General features: G+C 38.2%; 1 protein-coding gene across 5 annotated transcripts in view; it reads right to left on the reverse strand.

Annotated features, from left to right (window-relative positions):
• Window positions 1-23842, reverse strand: part of LOC131681821 (uncharacterized) — a 576008-nt gene that overhangs the window by 23406 nt on the left and 528760 nt on the right. For all 5 annotated transcript variants that reach the window (XM_058962877.1, XM_058962876.1, XM_058962875.1 and 2 more), the window contains one exon: window positions 13777-13966. In XM_058962877.1, coding sequence (XP_058818860.1) covers window positions 13777-13966 — 190 coding nt within the window. The remainder of the gene's footprint in view (window positions 1-13776; window positions 13967-23842) is intronic.

Raw genomic sequence — 23842 nt, forward strand, 5'->3', positions numbered from 1 at the left:
ATCGTTTATATGGGATAAGGTTGTAGATCGAACGGACGCCGGCAGTAGTCTTGCAGAGATGGCAATTGCACGAGGATGGACGGAAAAAGATGACAAGTCGACTAGACGGGATAAAAGATGGTTTGTTGATTTCCCAGCACTCTCATTCAGCCTGCTTGAGTAGGTATAGTTCGGATCATAGTTTGCCTTTTTTTCCTTCTTTGTAGCCATATGGCCGGAAGAGTTCATCGTTGCTATACTTGGAAGTGGTTTCCAGGGAATAGTTAAAAGACGATTTTATCATACATGTCTATTGAAGAGATTTATAGATGATTTTGTCCGGAGTGAAGCTAGAAGTACTATCTCAAGTGTGCATCATAACATCGTGAAAAAGAAACTTTGAGATTAAAACGACTTCAGAATTCAAACTAGTGTAAGTAAGGGAGACGGAAGTCAGTTGGCAATGTTTTGAACTCTGTTTATTCAGCTGTTTAATGTTCTTAGACTATGAAAAATAAAACAAACGTTTCATAAAAGTGCATAAAGCTGGCTACATCACCGAATTTGATCAGAGTTTGATGAAATGTAAGCAATTTTTTAGATAGGGAAATGAGCTTTTTGCACCCTGTTTCTATCATCACCCTCCCTATTTGAAACCGTTGGTTAGGGCAGCGTCTGTCATATTTGTTCAACGCCCCCAACGGCTCTAACGGTAAAGCGATAATCGGGATATTCAATTCGAGTTTTCTTCGCGCTCAAACATGAATATTTCACCGTTTTCGGGTCATCTGGTTTGTTATTTTTGGTCTTAAGAACGAAGCTAATCAGTTGATGCCAATTTGAACGCAGTTCGTCGATTTTAGGCCGAGTAATTAACGAAACAGTGAGACACCCTTCCTAATAGAGCCAAAATAGTCACTTTATCCAAAATAAAAATGATGCTGTAGTCCTACATGTATGTGGTAAGTTAGCGTAATATTAGAATTTGTTTTTCTGGCAAAGTTATAAACATTTGCTCCGATAGTCAGGCTGTATCAATGCCCTTAGCTCGGACAAATCACGGTACAAGCTAACGATCGTAAATTCGTTCACACGAGCGACTGTTGCCAACTGTGGATTACAAAGTAGTCAAACCTTTGTGCGTACTAATTAACCATGAATAACGCACCAAGCAAGAAATCTAAAAACTTCACAGTAGTTCACGATATGGGAAAACTCCGAATGAACGATGAAGCTTGAAATTTTAAGAGCAGCGTCAAATCTTCACGCGTGAATGTTTGTCACATAGATTCGCGAAGCTTAGAAAGGTTTCTCGATGGATGAATACTACTTATTTTTTCAGTGTATTTTTACTGACAGAGCGAAATGATAGAATAAAGAAGCAACTGATGTGCTTCTTCGTTGGTTGTGATAGCTTTGGTTCGCGTGTGTTCGCAGCGCAAGGTTGCTATGCATCATTTTCCAAGGAAACAGAATGCATCACAACTGAAGAAAGCTTATTTGTGAAGTGCAAATGAACGGTTCGCGATGTGATATTTCCCATGAGCTGGATACTTTTTTCATTTAAGTAAACAGTTTTGGTTCAAGTACATTTCAAACCTATTAGATGTATTACAATTGTATCCAAATATTGAAAAATAAAACAAAATAATGAACAAACATTAAGCTTTGGAACCTACGTAAACTTGCAGTGTTATGGATAGCATCAGTATTAGGCTACGGTTGCTACCCCAAGTAGCAATTGCAACTTGTTGAAAATTTTAAATGTTTGCACAACTGCTACACAATATTTTTTATTGGTGGATATATTTGAAAAGAATTTCCACGGGTTTTTAAACTGATTGTGCAACTATGTAACTATAGAGCTGGCCAATAGTGTTAAGTATGCAAACATCAATAACAGTTGTGAAACTAATCAGAAACTTTGCTAACTTGCACAAACAGTCTAACAAGTTGCAAATGCCTCTTTGTTTGCCATTCCACCCTAAAACAGAACTGTCCAACTACCCAGTGCTCGACAAATGGCACAGCTATTGTTTTCATTATTTTGCTGCAATTAGGAACATGTTGCACAACATAAAAACAAAATGCGCTTTTTTCATAACATAGTTGTTACCAAGAGAGGTACAAATACTATACAGTAGTAACAAAGCGTGCTACTTGGGACCTTTGTGACCATACCTTTTTTGTTTCGGTAACTAGCACAGTACCAGAAAAAATTCTTCCTCGTATTAGACGCATCTTTGATGGCCTCAAGCATATAATCGTTGAACTGAATAATTTGCGTGTTAATCAATATGGAAGTAGCAAATTTCATATATTCGTTGAATGAATAATAAAATGCACCATTCTTTCTTTCATGAGCTGTTCTTCGAGGCATTTATTTTCTTCTATTCTATTTAAATTCTATGTTCAGTAAGATTCCATTTTTGGCATGCTCCCTATTTGTCATACTCCGATTTTGGAAACAAATGGGACAATTGATACTAGACTGGCGAATCGCCCGGACGTATTGTTAACGTTCAATATTTTACAAATTTCCAGTGTTATACAGTATATTCAATATGAAAATGAAATCAATCGTGTAGTAGGTCATTTTTCCTGTTGAGTTGCGTTTTAGTAGGTTGAAATATCGCTATAAAAGTGTGATTTTGCATCAAGATTTATCGCCACAACTTTGCCATAGGAGTATGTGAGGCAAGCCGCCAAAAATACACGCTTTCGTTACGCTTAGCGCCTACAGCGCTATCTGGAACTGAGTAGCTCCCAACACATAGTTATAATTTTCTGGTTACCCAAAACGGTAACACCGGACCCTTCTGAATCAACCTTTTCGAAGACGATTACTATCTTACTGGACGGATGCTGCACTTCTAGTAAAACAGATTTGTCCGCTGGTTCTTTATGACGAGATGGAGGATGTCAGGGAATTAAACTTTTCGAAGACTGACTTGTCTAGACTTCATAACTCACTATAGGCAATCGATTGGGAGACAACTTTGAATTTCGGGATCGATGTAGATGTTGCCGTAGAAAAACTTTTACTGGTGCTAAAATAGCTTTTCAGGATACATGTGCCTGCACCTGGTCCCCGACCAAAACCAGCTTGGCCCAACAACCAGCTATGTAAACTGAAAAGATTGTGAAGATAGATCACAAGTAAACACTATATACACTGATCTTAAAGCTCCTTCCGATCGAGTAATCTGCTACTCTCTTCATCTGGCAAAAATCGAGCATCTGGGCGCTCCATCAAATTTTACAGGTTGGCTTGTATCATATCTCGTAGATCGTTCTCTGTCTGTGAAATTAGGAAGTAAGGTGTCACATAGCTTCATCAACTTGTCGGGGGTCTTAAGGGAGCAATCTCGGACCGTTACTTTTTTCTTTATTCCTCAATGACGTTTGCTATGTTATACCCCCGGGTGCAAACTTATACACGCTGATGATCTCAAACTCTTTCTCATTGTGCGGTCAATAGAGCACTGTATCGAACTTCAGTAACATCTAGATGCTTTCTGTAACTGGTGTAATCGGTGTAACTTGTTGGCTCTCAGTGTGTCCAAATGCTCTATAATATCTTTCACGCGCAGAAAAAAATCCAATTCTCTGGAGCTACGACATCGCCGGCTATTCGCTAGAGACAGTGTCAGTAATCAGAGACCTTGGTATACTCCTGGATTCGCAACTGACATTCAGAAACCATTACTTTCACATTATAGCAGAGGCAAATCGAAAACTTGGTTTCGTAATAAGAATCACCAACGAGTTTACTGATCCATATTGTCTGCGGGCACTGTATTTTACACTTGTTCGGTCTTTCCTGGAAGCTTCAGCAGCCATTTGGTGTCCTTATACGAACATTTGGACTAACAGACTTGAAGCAGTGCAAGCAAGATTCCTCCGCTGTTCCTTCAAACAAGCGTTTTTTGATGAAATTGAGTTAGGTTCAGGCAAAACAGAGGTGATGTTGGCGCACCAGAAATATACTTCAGGTTAGAACCCAACGCAATTTCCAGACCTGAGTTAGTTTTTGCCTCAAGCAAAAACAACACATAAATTACCCTTCGTTTGTCACCAGCGAAGGACTACTCGAAATTCGGAAATAGATTCCATTGGAGTGCTAAGAAAACCTCAATCAGAATCCTGGAAAGTATCCAAACAGAATGATCACATATCATTATCCCAAGAGAGTGTCAGAAACCGACCGAACAAAGTAGGAATAATGACATTTTATGTGTCACAAAAAACCTGCAGTAACCGATATGCGTATTGCGAGAAAAATATGCTTTTAGTTTAAAACTAAAAAGTTGCATATTTGGCAACACCGTTAAAAACCAGTGTTTTTTCTAGATTCATTCTTGAACAAATACTCCTAAAATCATCTCGCTGATTGATTCTAGTGCAAATGGTACAATTTGTTAAAATTAAGGATGGCGTCTGGTGTAAAGTGCTCAAACCCAATTTTTTTATGATTTTGATGGCAAGGCAACAATGGATCTTTTGTGCAATGTTAAGATTTATTTATACATTCATTGTGTACGAAAAAATGTTTTTAATTGCGCAGAGCCACACACATGAGCGTTCCAAGAGTAGACGTTCAACCAATTCAATAAGATTTGTAAAGCTTATTCGTGATCTAACGCTAGATGTCGACCGCGAGAGCATGGAAGTGCAATGATGATGTTTTTATTTTCGTCTGTCAAAACACATTGGAAAGTAAATTCTAATTTTTTAAATTTTTTCAATATTATAATTAAATGTTATTTCTTCTAATGAAAAGTAATATTGATGAAGAAAATATGTTTCCTGCCTCTGAAAAATATCCAGATGGTAAATTTCTTGTTACTTCACTCACATTTGTTCTTCCGGTTTCAATTTATACTAAAATGAAATTCAGAGATTGAAATTTCGATAGAAAACACGATGGTGGGCAAAAATCACTGGATTATAGAGTGTAGTTGTTGGTAGTCGACGTTATCCACTGATAAGTCCAATTTCTAGATAAACATTTTCCATATCTAAAACAACCAACCTAACCTCAACAATACAAAAATAATTCCGCATCTCAATAATTCGTAATAAAATATTGAGTTCAACTGGATGTTTTGGTGTCAAACGAAAGAACGAGTGTTTTCTTATCACCTGTAATCAAGCTTTTTGTGAAATTATGTGATATTTATTCTAAAACAATTAAAATAGAACAACCATCCTGGGAGTGGCCGTAGCGTATTGGTAAATCGATTGCCTTGTACGCAACGCACCTGGGTTCGAGTCCCGACCCCGCACATAGGGTTAGAAATTTTTCCTAAGAGATTTTTCTAACCCGAAGAGGCGAATGACCTTAAGGTTAAAACCTCTATAATTGAAATAAAAAAAAACAACCATCCTATACCATCAATGCTAGAAAATGTTTTCATCATCATTTGACTAGTACCAAAAATGAAATCCAGTTGGAGCATCGAGCGAAAAAGTTTCGCTTTTGAGAGCCAATTAGTTACTCACTGAACTTAACTTTCTTTGGTGTTGTAGTCAATATGACCCCAAATGAAATGTATAACTTTTTAAGTTTTACACCCAGAAGTTTTACAATTTTTTGACTCTTCTTCTTTCATGTAGAGCAACGATTTTCAATAGAGTTTTAGCTCATTCCTGAAGGGCAGTACAAAAAAATTACGAATAAGGTGTTAGCGAGTCATATTGACCCCGATTTCAAACTCAGATTTAAGACACATTTTCAACCAAATCCATATGAACTGGTACTTAAATTGTTTGTTAGAGTTTAAATTTTCAGTTTCTGGTAAATATTACCGTTTTTGACCGGGATGGTCTGTGGGAATCGGTGCCGAATGAGGTCATGTTCGGGATCCATAGATGTAAGAAGAACCATCATCATAAATCGCAGGTTTATTAAGAGAATACTAATTATAAATACAAACAAAACTAAAATGAGAATGTATATATTAAATTTGGACATGATACGACCGATCTTGGATGTCCCGGATTACGATTCCGATGCCGATTCCGGTGGTACAATAGTATTTCTCTTTTACTATGTTTTAATTGCCGCAAGGTTCTACTGTATCGATTTTGTTGGCTATTTTCGGCAAATATGAGACCAAGAGAAACGAAAGCAATGAAATTGAAAGATGGATAGGTATTCTAGAGCGAATCAGTTATAAACTTAGAACGGAAAACTAGGACTAGGCAGGCTCATATGGACATGATCGAAAGGAAATGTGAAGAATTCTTTGCCTTCTGCTAAGTAGGAGTTGGGCGTTGGACCCAAGTCTACCGCATGGTCTATGGTAGAATATAACTCATCATCATGTTTCACCGCCGATGCCGGCAAAAATTATTCACAAATCCTCGCCTAGAACGACCATGCGATCATTCTTCTCCCCCGAAAAATCGGGTCCAACCTGCACAACAACAACCTTAAATTTCATGGGTTAGATGAAAAATGAGAAGTTAAACAAATAAATAAATAAGAAATACACCAAATTCTTTTTTTGCACGGGGGATGCGTTCCGTGCAAAAAAAAAACCGTGTAAAAAAAATCCGTGTTATTTCGAGAAACCGTGTAAAAAAAATCCGTGCTATTTCGAGAAACCGTGCAAAAAAAATCCGTGCTATTTCGAGAAACCGTGCAAAAAAAATCCGTGTTATTGTGAGAAATCGTGCAAAAAAAATCCGTGCTATTTTGAGAAACCGTGCAAAAAAAATCCGTGTTATTTTGAGAAACCGTGCAAAAAAAATCCGTGTTATTTTGAGAAACCGTGTAAAAAAAATCCGTGCTATTTTGAGAAACCGTGTAAAAAAATCTGATTTTTTTTTAATTAACAGCTATTTTCTTATGGTATTTAACAATGAATACTGTTGGACATTTTAAATGCACAAGGAGGCTGTCAATGTGCCCAGTAGAAGTTTTTTAATTTTTCGAGGAGGTTTACATTTTTTAGAAAAATGTAAGTTTTTTTATTCGTTAAAAGAAGTTATTGTCCTTCGAAAAGCAATAGTTAAAATGGTAAAATGTTTCAACTATTTAGAGTTTGTTAACTTTTTGTAGATTACACTGTGCTACAGTGATTTTTAACTTTTAAAATGAACTAGTATAACATATGCGATACAAAGTAATGTACACACGAAAATTTGAAGCAAAAAAACATTTTTTGGGACCTTTGCCACAACAAAATTAGCTACGTTGTCATTTTCAGCCGATTTTCGGTTTTGTAACATTTTTTGAACGAAGAAAACTAGACCTTTCGAACAGTATGCGGTCATATACAGTTTGGTAAGAAACATTGTTCGATTCTGGGACAACAATATCAAAATTGTATTTTTTTGCGATTTTTTCATGTAAATGGTTATTTTCTCATTAAAAGAATTTTCATGAAAAGTAAAAAAATCATTTTGATGCAAAGACTCTTGCGCAATTGAAATGTCAGAAATTGTCAATTTTCAGCGGCCTATTGATTGGCTTTTACTTAATTAAATACTCTTTCCTGGAAAGAGGCAGCATTTGCCATTTTGCAATGTTGACATTTGCCATTTTGCAATGTTTGATTAAAAATTCTTTCCTGAAAAGTTGAAAAATTTGTTATTTTTCACTTAGCGAATCTAGTTTTTTTAACGACTGCAACCTATGCCATGGTGGATATCGGTCCGTCCCGCGAGGCAAACTTTTCAAAATCGTACGAAATTGCGACTATCTGCCAATTAAACACCGATCTTCAGGAGGACGATAAAGTTTTGTGCATGTGTGTCTCAAAAAGTGTGATGTCCTCTAATTTGTCTACTTCTAAAAAATATTCTCCTGCCAGTGCGTTTGAGTCGTCTATATCTATACTAAACCAATTTAGAATTAGAACCGCCTTTGTTTCTATTCTTTTCTTTCGTCTCCTAGGTCTGAAGCGGATCAATCGACTATTAATAAATATGATAAAAGATGCCAGCAGTATTGGCCCTTATTCGCAAATACTTTATTCACTACAACTGTGCTATATTTCTTCTCGATCTTATAACAGAATTTGAAAATCTCTGTTCTAAATAGTCGATATTGGTAGTTGTTATGATGTACAATACATTAGGAAAATATGCTAGAGTAGTGACAATATTTTTCAGTTCCACAGATACAATCTCCCTTTATTGGATACTTCAGAGTTATTCGCATCTGCTCTCGGAGACCACCAATCCTCCAAACACATTTCAACCACTGAGCATTCAACTCGAGCATATCACACCGAGGAAGCGATTTGTTATTTCCAAGAACCAAAGCTCGAGTAAAACAATCAACATTCTCGTAGGTGCCAGTCCTGCATATCTTCTTGGAACCAGCTAACATATCCAAGCTCGACAGCTAGCTGAAGTCACATATATTTCCACCCAAGCGAAGTGATCAATCACTTGTAAGTAGGACACTCATCCACAAACCAGTCATGAACATATCCGTACCAACGAGAATGGATCATACCAGACGAAGGCCACAGGTCCAGCACCAACTTGTCCCATCTCAGTAAAAAAATAGACTTGTGCCTGTTCCTAACTCTTTGAAAGCTCTATTTAATCAGAGATCACTGATTGGTTGATAAAAAGAAACATCAGTCGTTATCTACTCAGACCAAACAATACGTATTGCGTATCCCTGCATATTAAAATCTCCGCTATCAGTTTCTAGCTTATCAAACTGAACAAGCAAAATTAATATACATTGTGTAGTGGCACTACCCGGAGGAACTTGGCCAAATACCAATTGCTCCATTGCCAATGCGATGTGATATATGAACCGGAATATTATTTGATGATATCTAAAAAGCATACAACCCTATACAAACCATAGCCCAACATTATTGATTTTCAACTACCATAACTTGAATTTTGATTAACAACTCTTTTCCTAAAATTGAAAAATACGCGATTTTTACACATTGGTAGATCATCCCCATTTGTATTGCAAATATCCAATGCCATTTATTTTCAGCTGCCGTTACTAAATGCCTATTAAAAAAAATATTTTTTTTGCACGGTTTCTCGAAATAACACGAATTTTTTTTGCACGGTTTCTCAAAATAACACGGATTTTTTTTGCACGGTTTCTCGAAATAACACGATTTTTTTTACACGGTTTCTTGAAATAACACGGATTTTTTTTGCACGGTTTCTCGAAATAACACGGATTTTTTTTACACGGATTCTCGAAATAGCACGGATTTTTTTTACACGGTTTTTTTTTCACGGGATGATCAAATCATTAAACTGGTATATCGAAATAGGTATTTTATACATAAAAATCGTGTTATTTTGCAAAACCGTGCAAAAAAAGTCGTGCAAAAAAAATCCGTGCAAAAAAAGTGCGTGCAAAAACAGAATCCGGTGTAGTTTTATAGCTCGCAAGTATAATTTGCGCACAATAACTGCTGTAACAGCAACGTTACGGGTTACCAATGCATTACTGGTCAGAAATATTTATTCATTTCAATTTCCACCCCATTTCGTGGTATTTTCCAAAACCCGATTTTTAAACTTTCACTCTTTCAAATAATTGCACTTTTTAAAACTATCGAAATTCAATTTTACTCCGTTTCGAGACCATTCTTTCAACTTTTAGAACCATTTGATTTTTTTTCAAATTGGTTTAAAATTTGCAAAGTTAGTCAAAACCGCGATTTTTTCTCTTTTTATTTTGTTCAAACCAATAGGGATCTTTAATTTGGAAAAATTGTGCCAGTTTTTCATATGTATTGGTAGCGGGTGTCCTTACGACTCCACTCATATCATTCTTAAACCTTAATTATTCTTTTATGATTTTTAAATAAAAAAAACCAAATTAAACTCAACCAGCAAACTGACAGTTGTCCTACTAAATGACGTATCTGCAAATATCTCGTTCGCCTCATTGTTAACCGGGACAGCACCCCACACAGCATGATCTGGTACTTTGTCAATCCGCTAGCAACCTGCCATCTCAAGTTTCATCTGCAAACTATGGTAGATCTGATAAGGCAACCTATAGGGTCGTGCAAGTCGCATGGGTTTGGATGTGTTATTGTCCTAAAAGGAAACAAACTAAAAAATGTTTTTTTCAATAGTTTCGGGCCAAAAAATTGAAAAAGGACTGAGATATTAACTCACGGTACTAATCTGCATCAGAATATGCCTTAACCCGCACACCCCTAAAGATCCCTATTTATGTATCATTGATTCAATAAATTCCGTACTTTAACTTACACAGCTGTTTTCGCAATTAAAAACGAAGAAAACGATGTATTATATATTTGTTCTGTTTGCATTTTTACCTGCTAAAATTGCAATCAAGTAAATTTGTACCCCAGTGCAACGTTCTAGAGTGGAAAACGCAAGTGCAACATTCTAGGGTTAAAATCAAAGATAATACCTTGTGGCGGAATTGACTTGAATGAAGCTTACCTCAATAAATGATATTGGATTGCAAACCTGAATTTGTACGTACCGTCTTCTAAGGTGTGGTTCTCACAAATCACACAGAAATTATTGCTCTTCCCAGAGAAAATTTAAATTGAAGTTTGTTTGAATCAGAACAGACCATAATAATGGTCGTCATCAACTAGAAGTGGTCCCAAAACTAGGTTTTATTTTGGGACGAAATGTTGTTCATCACTTGACTCAAACACTTCAACATTTTGACGTAGGACTTACGTCTTTCTTTACTATACTGGGTGTCATTTCAAAATTTTCAAAACGGATGCGTTACGTACACTTTGAACCTTAATAACTTTTCTCCTATTTAAGGAATTACTAATGTGGTTTTCGTTTGAGGGGGAACTGAGTCAGTTCCTAACCCCAACTGCTGTCAAAATGTATGAACTGACAGCAGTTAGGGTTAGAACCTGACTCAGTTTCAGGTTCAAGCGAAATCGCCATAATATTGTTTCATAAATCGAAAGGAAAACGTTCAACGCTTGCTATTGATACCTTGTTTGCTATGTAAAACTTGTTTAAAAAGTTCAAAAACTACTTTTAATGCGAATCAGCATTAATGCTAGAACCTATAAATATGGGTGTCACAGTTTTTCTTAAAGCCAGACGTGTCTAAGCCACAGAGCAGAACACACGTACGTGTGCTGCTCAACGAGAAGCTGCATTTGGACCACCAACCAAATCATAGCTACTGCCTTATCGCTGCCAACCAAGAACTGTCGTCGCCTAGCGTGAAATTCATCGCTCTCAGAAGTGGACAGAGTTACTAATTCGCAAGCTGCTCTTCCAGTGCCTGGTCCGTGAGATTGCACAGCATTTCAAAACCGATCTACTCTTCCGGAGCTCAGCCGTAATGGCCCTCTAAGAAGCCAGCGAGGCCTGCCTGGTTAGTTTTTTGGAAGATACCAATCTGTGCGCTATCCATACCAAGCGAATAATCATCATGCCGAGCGGGAAACGGCGAAATAATATTCACAACAAACGGTTCTTATTAGGACCACAAAATCGTTCTCAGAAGAATTACAATTGAAATTTCCATTTCGTGCTTTGGAAAATAACTTCCCTCTTATCGGGTTAGTTATTTTCTATAATAATATCCGAAAAATGTACGATAAAACTAATAAACTGACCAATTGGACGGAAGCAAGAAAATACCTCCAAAAATTTGAGTCAGAAAAGTGACATTGACGGAAAAATGCTTCGATCGTTTCTAAGTGTTTGGCAGCTGAAGTTGCCGATTTGTTTTCCAACGTCGATTATTTGCGCTGTGCTGTGCTGCGGAACAAACAGATTTTTGCGCGATTCGTTGGGAAATTATCAAAACAATTGTGTAGTAGATTCCGTAGATTTTACCGTAAATTTTGATAGAAATGATTTTGTAAAAGCATTAATTAGCCTGCTTTGATTGTTGGTTTTTGCAAATCTTTCAAGAACATTAGTGAATGTGGCAACCCTGCTACTAAGCGAAAGCCACATCAAAAAGAATGATGAAAATATTTCCATTTGTCTCACAAAAGGATGGACTTCCATCTGCACTAAGAAGAGATTGCATTGCGATATACAATGCTCATTCGATGTGAGCTGCGAAAGGAGAATGTTCGTGTATGTACGCAGCAGAAGCGAATTCGGGCAAGGTTCGAATCGTTAAAAAGGATTCTCGTCTGGTATCACCAAAAATAGTTATCTGCAAACCGTTCTTATTAGAATGAAAATATAATGGAGAATTGAATTAGAAAGTTCCATTTAATAACTTGGATTGAGTTTGCGCCTGTCAATTCTGTAATGTACATGTACCAGTGATTCATATAAGCAAATGTTTATCAAATTAATCTACAACCCCAAAGGTTTTTGCAAGTCCTAGAAAATCAGTGAATGTGGCAATCTAATACGACATGAAATTTCCAGTAAACATTCATTCAAAAAGTGCATTGGTTCAAATTATCCATGAATGTCATATGATATGCCCAAGTTTAGTCCTACGTCAACACCGCGGTTATGTCCCGGACATTACCCACTCCTAGTTTTTTTCCCATCCAACAATCTTGTTTGTTGTTTGTTTATTTATTACGGCTTTAACCTCGAGGGTCATTCGCCTCCAACAATCTTTATATATACTATAAATTCTGGTGATACTGTTTAGATTATCTTATATTTGTAAAACTGCCACAGCTTTGCTCGAGTGTCAGTTATTCTCAAAAATATGCATATTTTTCGACTGCAAACCCGTTTTGTACGTACAGTTATGCGAGTGCATTCCTTCGGAATGATGATTTATGTTATATCATGCTACAATTCACAGTTGAAATCCAGTCAGCCTTGAAAGGAAGCATAGCAATGTTTCAGTATATCTTTTCAAAGGATGACCGTATGAAAGAGAGCATTCCCATCGGTGTTGCAATCAAAATAAGCAATGGTAGCGATGTTTGTACGGCAAAGTAAACCAATCTTCTTCTGTTCGACATGTCTGGGGAGTCTTTTGAACCGAATGAACAGAAACAGGGGTGGGCAACGAAAGATAGCAAACGCGTGCACAATTTATGTTTTCGAGGCACAACTTGAAGTGGGCGAGTTTGAATGAGATATCCAGTGTGCTGTTTAGTTTATGTTGTGTTTGAGAATGGGATTTCAATGTTGTTGACGGATATTTTCACTTGTCTACCCGAAGCGAGACTGACGATATCGTACACGCTAGCTCTTATATTAGAAGATGGTCGTTGACGTGGCTTGCAAGTAATTGTTGATAAAATATGCAGAATTTTGAGTGATTCCAGACTTTCTAATTTATCTCTCTCCAAAAATTTCTTCATGTATTAACACAGGTCGTTTCGATTGGTTGCTTTTTCAAAAATTTAGGGATAGTATTGAAAAATATGGTCACAAGAGCATTCCAATGAATCATTCCACCTGAAACCACTTCTACTTTTACACTTGGAAATTTCCAAGACCTGTTACTTCATTTCGGTGCAGAACTCGCATCCGATACTTAGTGCACACGGCACTTGCAGGAATAGTGATATGATCATAATGACTACTAATGGTCTTTCTAGGCAGGCGATCAAACCTATAGGTACCACAAGGTGCTTATGAGACCAACGTCTAACTCGTTGAACCGCTGGACAAGAGAAATTTGTATCAGCTTCGATGATATCTTAATTCAGATCATACTTTTGACGCATTTATCATTAATTACATAAAACGTACCATCTAGATATGGATTAGTATTGCACTATTTCGAAACTTGTTCAATTTTGCTGCAACCTTCCAATTAAGCAATTATACTTCGCTATCATCCTCACGATCAATGAGTTTCAACATTCCACAATCAGTCAGCTTTTCACTCACCTTTGTACCCGTTCATGGTGAGATACCGGTCGCCCTGGTCGGTCAGCTCCCCATCATAAACGCTACTCTGAAACAGATTCATATTATGCCCGCTGGATGAACCGGTGGCTAATATCCGTGGTCGGTCCTCCTCCAGTACTCGTTCGGTACTTTCGTGGTAGATTTGATGTATCGATGCTTCACATTTTAGCTGAAAAGAAAAAAGAAGTGAAAATTGCAAAAATCAAGCGTTAAGCCGTTTTTAAACTTCAACACCTGCCTTGCGGAGAAGGACTGCAAGACAAAGCCGAACGCTAATTAAAAGGATAATTGAAATTAATCTATTCACACCTATCATCCTGCCGAGGTTTACGACAAGAGGAAGTTCGTCGTATGGCAGTCTCAGCTCAAACATGTACAGTGAACAAGAATGTAAAGTTCTTCACATGGGGAAGAATAGCCTAATTATTAGTTTCCTGTATGTATAAGCCACCACTCGTAGAAGGATGGTTCATGGAACACAAGACTGGCGTTACCGTAATAACATGAATATTCAGCCATGATTAAACTTTAGTTAGTGGCGTGGGCGGGAGGAATCCTTGACGTTAATAACTCTCTTCCACACAGTACCCAAAGAATTTTGTAAGAAGATAAAAATTAACTTAAGCTTAAGGAAAGTACCTTTTATATTATTATTTTATGCTAGTATTTCCTAATATTTTTAAAGGCCATTCCTTTGACCTTCATCACTTGGAAAATATTAAGAATACTAAGCCGATATCGAAAATCGGACGTCAGAATGCCGCTGTCATAAATCCAACGTGTTGGAATTTCGATTTCGCAAATCCGATGTCGGAAATCAGATGTCGAGAATCCTGCTTTAGAAATCCGACATCGAAAAGCCGATGTCGGAAAGCCGACGTCGAAAATCCAGCGTCGGAGTTCTGAAGTCGGAAACGCGTCGTCGAAATTTCGATGTGGTAAATCTGATGTCGGAAATCCGTTGTCGGAAATCCAATGTCGGAGTTCCGATGTCGAAAGTCCGGGGACGCAAATTCGACGTAGGAATGCCGTTTTCGGAAATCCGGCGTCGGAAGTCCGACATCAGAATTACTAATTCGGAAGCCCGACGTCAGAGACTCGTCGTTGTAAATAAAACGTCGAAAATCCGACGTCGGAAAATTAGTACTACAATATTATCACGAACTTAGAACTTCATCTTAAAAGTAAATGAAAATAATAGTGTTTCTGCGTATTGTACCAAGCTATCCAATATACATTCAAACTGATCCGTCTTGTCCGATACCCAAATTGCAAGCGATTTAAAAATATGGCAATTTTTACTAATTTGAGGTAAATCGAAATGCTGTGGGACCGAATACTATGTTGTGCCCACTACTCTGCCACGCCACGAGGCATCGATAGCTAAGTCCCAACATACTACGCTACGACCCTCCCACCTTGGCATGAGGCAGTCCACTTATACGCCTATACACTCACTCTTCTGTCTTGCTTCGGGGTGGCTGGGTTTACCCCTTACGCGGTTGCCAGTCGCTGCGCCAAACCTGCCTCGGCATGAACAGACCATTCACTCCCTTTTTTGCGCTTGGCCTTTTTCGCTCCAGCTAACCAATCGCTAGTTAGCCGTGCCCGTCGTCTGTTGCTCGGTTCGCCAGATTACCTGTAGCCTACTGGCAATCTGGATGGTAGCAGCCGAGACTGCGTTCCACTTCTCCACCGATTGACACATCCGCTGAATAAGGGTATCAGGGGTTGTGTCCCAGCCACAGACGTCAAGCATTGCTCTTCTTTCGACGTCGAACCGATAACATACGAACAGTATGTGTTCGGCAGTTTCGTCTACACCTGGGCAGTCCGGGCAGACTGGGACCTCCGTGTGCCCGAACCTGTGGAGGTACTATCGGAAACAGCCATGACCTGACAGGAATTGTGTCAGGTGGAAGTGAACTTCCCCATGGGGTCTTCCCACCCAGCTCGATATGCTAGGTATCAGCCGGTGGGTCCACCTACCTTTCGAGAAGTTGTCCCACTCACGCTGCCATCTGGCGACCGAGGTCACCCTGGTGCGCTCGCGGGCTCCCCTATTTCCACGTAGCTCGAAGCACTCCTCATCTTCCCGAATGACCAACCCGACTGGCATCATGCTCGCTATCACGCAGGATGCATCGTGTGATACCGTGCGGTAGGCAGATATCACTCTGAGGCACATCACGCGGTAGGTGCTCTCCAGTTTCTGTAGGTAACTGGTTACCCTCAGTGCTCTTGACCATGACCGTACCTGAGGATAGATACGGCAACGCCTGCCAGTAACCTACGTCTACTGGCGCACACCTTTGAGCTGTTGGACATCATTCTCGATAGAGCCGCAACAGCAGTCAACGCTCTCTTGCATGTATAGTCGACGTGGCTGCCGAAGGTCAGCTTGTCGTCTATAATGACTCCGAGAGACTTCAGACTCCGCTGTGAAGTGATCACGACTTCTCCCACATGGATAACTGCATGTTGTGCCGACTAGCGGTTGTTGACGATAACTACCTCCGTCTTATGCTGAGCGAGCTCCAGGCCTCTCGCGCTCATCCATTTCTCCACCATGTTGATCGCGTGTTCTGCGGTTAGTTCTACCTCAAGAATTGACTCCCCATAGAACTCCAAGGTTACATCGTCAGCAAAGCCGACGATCTTCACCCCAGGAGGGAACTTCAGTCTCAGAACCACGTCATACATGAGGTTCCATAACACCGGGCCTAGGATCGAGCCCTGCGGGACTGCGGTGGTAATAGGAAGCCTTTTCTGACCGGCATCGGTCTCGTATAGCAGTACGCGGTTCTGGAAGTAACTTTCCAAGATCCGGTACAGACCCACAGGTAGGCTAAGTCGGTGTAACGAGAGCGCGATGGCATCCCAGCTTGCGCTGTTGAATGCATTCTTCACGTCAAGTGTCACTAACGCACAGTATCGAATGCCTCGCCTTTTTCGCTGGATCGCTATATCGGCAGTCTTTATCACTGAGTTGATAGCGTCCACCGTGGACTTACCCTTCCGAAAGCCACACTGGTTGCTTGGCCGGCCGTCCGTACACTCTGAGTACGGGGTTAGCCTGTTTAGGATGATCCTCTCAAGAAATTTGCCAATCGTGTCGATCAGGCAGATTGGTCTGTACGCCGATGAGTCGCCTGGTGATTTCCCGGGCTTCGGCAACAGCACCAATTTCTACCTTTTCCATCTATCGAGGAAGCGGCACTCGTCAAGGCATCTCTACATAACTAGTCTGAACATGTTCGGGTTCGCTATGATCGCTGCCATGAGAGCGCTGTTTCGAACTCCATCAGGCCCTGGAGCTTTGTGCATTGCTAGGGAATTAGCCACTGCGAGTAGTTCTTCATTCGTCACCGGAGCCACCATTTCGGCCGCGCCTACACTGTCTGGTAGTGCAGGTGGCCAGAGGCTTGTGGCTCGAGACGGGAAGAGTACTTCGATAATCATCGCCAACCGGAGACCGTTCTGGGGGTGGAGAGCCCCCTTTGGTCTTGGCCATCACGATTCTCTAGGCGTCACCCCACGGATTCGCGTTGGCACTCTCACACAGGTTGTCGAAACACGCTCTCTTGCTGCTTTTAATGGCCTTGTTAAGGGTCAATTTCGCAGCTCGAAACACTTCACGGCGGTTCTCTCTTGCATCCTTGGTGCGGGCTCTTTGCATCCTACGTCTAGCTCTGAGGCAGGCTGATCGTAGAGCTGCAGCACTTCACCAAAATATATACCGGGCGTCTGCCGTTTTCCTCCGCATAATGGCGTCGCACGCGCGTGATAAGAAGTCTACCAGCGCATCCCCGCTTAGACTGTCGGTGTTGGCCTCCAGTCCCAGAGCCGCGGTGAAAGCTTCGATGTCGAAGTGATTGGACTTCCACCCGCGTACCTGACAGGGATCTCCCGCCCTCGGATGCTGCTCACCATAGTTGATCCTAAAGCGAATTGCTAAATGATAGCTATGTGTGTACCCTCCATTCCATGCCTGGAACCAGACCCGGGCTGGCAAATGTTACGTCAATCCATACCTCCACCCCGTCTCCAGGGAATGTGCTACGGAGCCATTATTGGATAACACAGCGCCGAGTTTCGCAAGCGCCTCCAGTAGCGCTTGGCCCCTGCTATTTGTACAGCGGCTGCCCAAGTGTTAAAGTCTCCCGCTATAACTACCGGTTTCCGGCCCACTAGGTCGGACGAGAGCCTGTCGATCATCTGGTTGAACTGTTCTATGGGCCACCTTGGTGGAGCGTAGCAGCTGCAATAGAACACACCATTGATCTAGGCAATCGCAACACCCTCGGCGGAGGAGTGTATTACCTCTTGAACCGGGAACCGTCCCGTTGTACAGATTGCCGCCATCCCAGACCCGTCCGACACCCAAATACCGTTGCCGGCACGGATGTTGTACGGGAATAGGTACGAATAGGAGGGTGACATCTGTCCTCGACTCCGAAACCGACTGCCACAATAGCTGTTGGGCAGCTGCACAATGGTTAAGATTTAGCTGTGTGACGTTCATGGCTTCTTCTTGTTGGCCTCACCGAAGGACGATGCAAAGTGTTTTTATAGTATTTGTCCTCGTTATAAAATACACATGGATGTGTTTGATTTTTATCAACTTATTTTACGTTTAAGTTTTTTGATACAGGCTTCATTTATTTTTAAACGTGGTGATTCTTCAAGAATCTACAAATAATATTGCCATGAGTAGAAAAACAGAAATTCTTTGGAGAAATAGCATCGACTAATAATATAGTGAGATGTTCTGACGTGTTCCATTCAATTTTATCCCTCGATACAGTGGGTAGCTATCTATAACAGCGCCAAAAAAAAACGTTTCATCTTCCATGATAATAATTAATAACACACTATGTCGCTGAACTGGACAAAACCTAAATATTTTATTTTACTGAAACACTGTTATTCAAATAATAATAAATCTGTTTAGCTATGATTCTGATTATAATAAAAAGTTTTCATTTTAAAGATAAATCTTATATTCTCACATTAAGAGAGGTTGGGGGTCTTTTTGAAACCGATCATTTGTTGTGCATGGCATTTGAGAGTTATTGTACTTGTATTTGTATTTTTGAATCACCAATGTAAAAAAAACTAAATATTAATTCAACCCCTCTAAATTTATTAAAAAGTTAAATTTACATCAAACATTAACAGCTTTTAAGGTTGTGGCCGACTATTGTAGGACAGGTTATCACTGTGCGGTGACATGCAACCATCCCTGGTAATGATTCAGTGAAGATGGGCTGGTTCTTCTATCGGTACCGTCTCAAAAAGGTTCCCAAATCAATTTAACTTTTAATTAACACCGTTTACCCGTGATGGAATTGAAGCTTTTGTTTGCTCTGGAAACGGTTCGAAAGGAAAGTGCCGAAATGGATTGAAGGATCCTACTTTCAGGCGAACCTTTCCGGCTATTGGAAATGCCTCGTTCGTGGAGAGCTGGTCCGCCACCCGCTCGAGAGCTAAGCTAGCCTGGTTGTACCTTATTTGAGGCGAATGACGAAAAAAATGAAGCGTTTTTTTCCTGCATTCGCGATCAATTCTTTCTACAAAGCAGCTCATTCAGCTGACCCAAAGATTTTCGCCCGGCGCGAAGCAAACTACGGAGAAAAGGGGTGACATAAATTTAAATTAGAATTTATAATTAATTAATTTAACTTTTCCGTTTTGATTAACATTTCAATAAGGCTGAGAAGCATTTACCGGTCCAGCGCTTTTCTTGTTTGAGGTACTGCGCAGCGGACTGCAACAATGCTGTTTTGCGGGACCAAGGAACAAAGTTTGCTGTTGTTGTGCAAGGAAGGGAAACGGCAAAAAGGGTTCGGGACCGTTGTATTGTCTCACCGCGAACGATACCGAAAACCGACTTGTAAGCAGAATAAGGAACCGGAAGTTCACTTCCAAAGTTGAAGCGAATTTTTTAACGAAGTGATGAAGCTACGTTTAATGAATTGCCGCTGCTTTCACTGACAAACAATGACGTCTTGTTGCACTTGGGAAAACTTTCAGCTCATTAACACATTTGCGAGAAACCAAGATTGAGTTTTTCCTATTTCTTGTGTTGCATTTTTTTTTCTTCTTTCATATTGTAGAACAGCCTCGATATTGCTTATAATCGTCGCAAAGCTTGTAGTTCTACTGAATTATATGCAGTTGTGCCAATCAAGGAAACTCCATGAAAGGACTGTCAATCTTCTCCCAGCGGATTTTTCAACGTGAAATCGTTTCGGAAGATCAAATTTTTTTGTAATGGTAGTTTTCCAAGCACAATTTCTTAATATATGTTATAAACCACCAGGAAGCCTAAAAAATCTTTTAAAATCGTCCAACACGAGTCCAACGATGGACGTCTGTTGAATGGTTTGTTGGACGTCGTTCAACGTTGCACAGTGGCACTTATCCATACAAAGGTGCGACAAAATTATAAAAATTGGTTCATGTAACTAAAAATTAGGGGACGGGCATAGCGTAGTTGGTAAATCGATTGCCTTGTACGTAACTCACCTAGGTTCGATTACCGACCCCGTATATAGGGTTAGAGATTTTTCTAACCCGAAAAGAGGCGAATGATCCTATGATTCAGTAATATGATGTTGTTTAGGCAGCTAATTTGAAAGAAGATTTATGAACTATAGGGCGTCTTTATATAGGTATTTTCAGAAACATAGATATAAAAATTTCGGCGCAAAAATGCGCAAGATGAGGCCATATCTTGAAACTACACTAAATTTTAAGTCAGATTTATGATAAGTGCCCCATGGGAGACCATCTCAAAAATTGCAAGACGTGTAAATATAAATTACTGATATGACATTGAATTTCTCAATTGCTTTTTCTCGATGCCAAATAAACGCAAATAATAACTGCACAAAAAGCTCACAACTTTATAACTTTATTACATATTCATTCTTTTTTACAAATAACTCAGAACTATTCCAATCGGCCGTATAGTTCTTGAGCTATCGCTATTTAAAATTCGAAGGTACGAACAATTCTCATAAATTGAATTGAACAGAAATCCTCGACATCACTTTCTTAAACTAAATGAATTTTTATTTCATTCGATTACACTAGTTTACAAAATAAAAATAAAAATCTGAACTTCAATATTAGAACACCATTTCTAATGTAAAATTGCGTGCTGAATGAGGTCCAAAAAATTTACAGTAGAACAGTTTTCAAGTTACAGAGAAAAAATGAATTTTACCTTTAAAATTAAAAGTACGTTCAGTAAAATACAAATATCTTCGGTTGTAGTGCATCGATATGAAATATTATTATGTTGAATTAAAGGTAATAGAATGCACTTTCGATCGTTAGAACATTTTGTTTTAAAGCGACTACTGGTTCTGACGTCATTAACGAATCCATTGAACTTTTTCTTAATTTTTCGTCATTTTTTAAGGAAAATTGAGTGTGTAGTCAATATTTTCGGCAAGATAAAGCAATGCTAAAAAATATATTTTTATGGGAAATTAAAGCCTGCCAATAACTAATGAAAATAAGCACTTACTAGTTTGAATCCGATGAAAATTGCGAAAGTTATTCAATTTTTTGTAAAATGCCAATTTTTGTGTTTTTTTTTCATTCATTTTGTTTGGAGAGATGATTCAACAGTACAATTGTGATACAAACATTTGTTTTCAGTCCAAACATAAAATGTTAGAGTCGAAATCCCAGTGTACTTTGAAGATAATGTAGTTGAGGAACGACTGCACGATTTTTCTCTAGAAACACCTGAGGAATTCCATGAGACACCGGCCGACTACAATATATGACTATCGTCGATTCGAACGAAACTTTGAAGTTGTGTTCGGTTTATGAATCATGATTTTGTTTGACAATTGCAATCTTTGGATACAAAAGTAACATTTCAAAAGGGCGTAAACATTTCTACATGCATTAATTTCATTTTTTTTGTTCGATTACTGTAATTTATATATATATATATATATATATATATATATATATATATATATATATATATATATATATATATATATATATATATATATATTATGAGAACGAGTTACAGGGAATAAATATTTATGTACGAAAAAAATATGCACTGAAAATAATGTCGTGTCATTTTTCACCAAAACAAAAAAAATTGTTTTTTATATTTTGTCAACAAAAACCTAAAGAGAATAGAAACGTTTTGAATGTGATTGTATGATGGGGAACTTATCAGTAAAAAAGTTTATCTAACAATAATTTTATACATGTTTGAAAATTTCATACTAATTGACATACAAAACTGTAATTTTATTACAGCATATAATTCTAAGTATCATTTAAAAAAAAAATGCATTTAACAAAAATTCTCCAAAATGCGATAGTTTTCGAGATATATAGAATTCTATTCCAACGAAAACAGTTAATTCGTGTGATCTTGCCTTTTTTAAAAGTTTTTTGCGTTACCCCATCACAAAATATCAAAAATCAAATGTTTTTCGTTCTAAAGACGTAAAAGAAACTTTTTCAGTGTATTTGGATCATGGAGAAGCTTTCAATAAAAAAGTTTCCCTAACAACTTTTGCATTATGTTTTATAATTCATACTATTTGCAGTCAAAAATACAATTTAATTTTGAATATGATTCTAAACACCATTTTAAATCAAAATTCTAATAACAATTTTTTTTTCTGAAATGTAGTGGTTATATTTAAAATTTTGTTTTAACAACTCAATTCTTTTGTTTTATTACGACCATTTCGGAAGTTATTCGCGTTTCTCCACCAACAACAAAAGACCCAAAGGTTTTTCAAAAGGCCCAAAACATTTCCTATAACTTCTCTTTGGATATCAAGGCGATATTATAACCCATTTGAAAGCTACATGAAAACAACCAAAATGTGATCGAACTATTTAGTTTAATCGTAAGACACTATGGTTGAATAGTACTTTGGATGTTTTCGTATAGCTTTCATTTGATTTACAATATCAACTAAATGTCAAAGAGAAAGTTACAGGAAATATTATGAAAAACTTATTGTTGTTGGTGGAGAAACACGAATAACTTCTGAACAGGAATAAAACAAAAGAATTGTGTTGTTAACAACAAAATTTAAAATATCTCGACAACTACTACATTTCAGAAATTTTTTGTTATGAGCATTTTGATTTAAAATAGCGTTTAGGATCATGTTAAAAAATGTATTTTTGAATGCAAATAGTATGAATTATAAAAATATGTCAAAAGTTATTGTTAAGAAAGCTTTTTTAATGAAAGCTTCTCCATGATCCAAATACACTGAAAAAGTTTCTTTTACGTCTTTAAAACGAAAAAAACATTTCATTTTTTATATTTTGTGATGGGGTAACGCGAAAAACTTTTAAAGATTTTTGTTTTATCCATTTTGATTTAAAATGATACATAGAATTATATTCTGTAATAAAATTATAGTTAGAAAAACTTTTTTGCCGATAAGTTCTCCATCATACAATTACATTCAAAATGTTTCTTTTCTCTTTAGATTTTTGTTGACAAAATATAAAAAATTAGAAAAAATGATTTTTTTACAATTTAAATTTTTAACGCAAATTTTTGTTTTTCTGAAAAATGACACAATATTTTTTCAGTGTATATTTTTTTCGCACATAAATATTTATTCCCTGAAACCCGTTCTCAGAAAGTTTTGCTGTATAAAACACAGTAATTGAACAAACATCTTCGTAATAATTGCACGTAGAAATGTTTACGCCCTTTAAAAAATTACTCCTGAGTCAAAATAATCTTACTGATTGTGGAAAATGTGTAATCTTCCATGCCTCCTCATCTGATGTCACCATTGTCAAATTTTTGGTGGATTAACCCTCTAGTTCTCAACACCGCCTCTAGGCGGTCTCTTTAAAAATCTAAATAAAACTACTGAAACATGATTGTATGTTGTCATCCGCACTAGTATTTCTTCCCAACGCTCACAACTTTGATACACACACATTGTTTGAATAATCGTAGCATTCTGTTAAAGGCAATTGAAACTCGAAGTTGAAAATTCGATGAAAATGTGGAAAA

The sequence above is a fragment of the Topomyia yanbarensis genome, chromosome 2 (assembly GCF_030247195.1).
Source record: "Topomyia yanbarensis strain Yona2022 chromosome 2, ASM3024719v1, whole genome shotgun sequence".
NCBI classification, from domain to species: domain Eukaryota; kingdom Metazoa; phylum Arthropoda; class Insecta; order Diptera; family Culicidae; genus Topomyia; species Topomyia yanbarensis.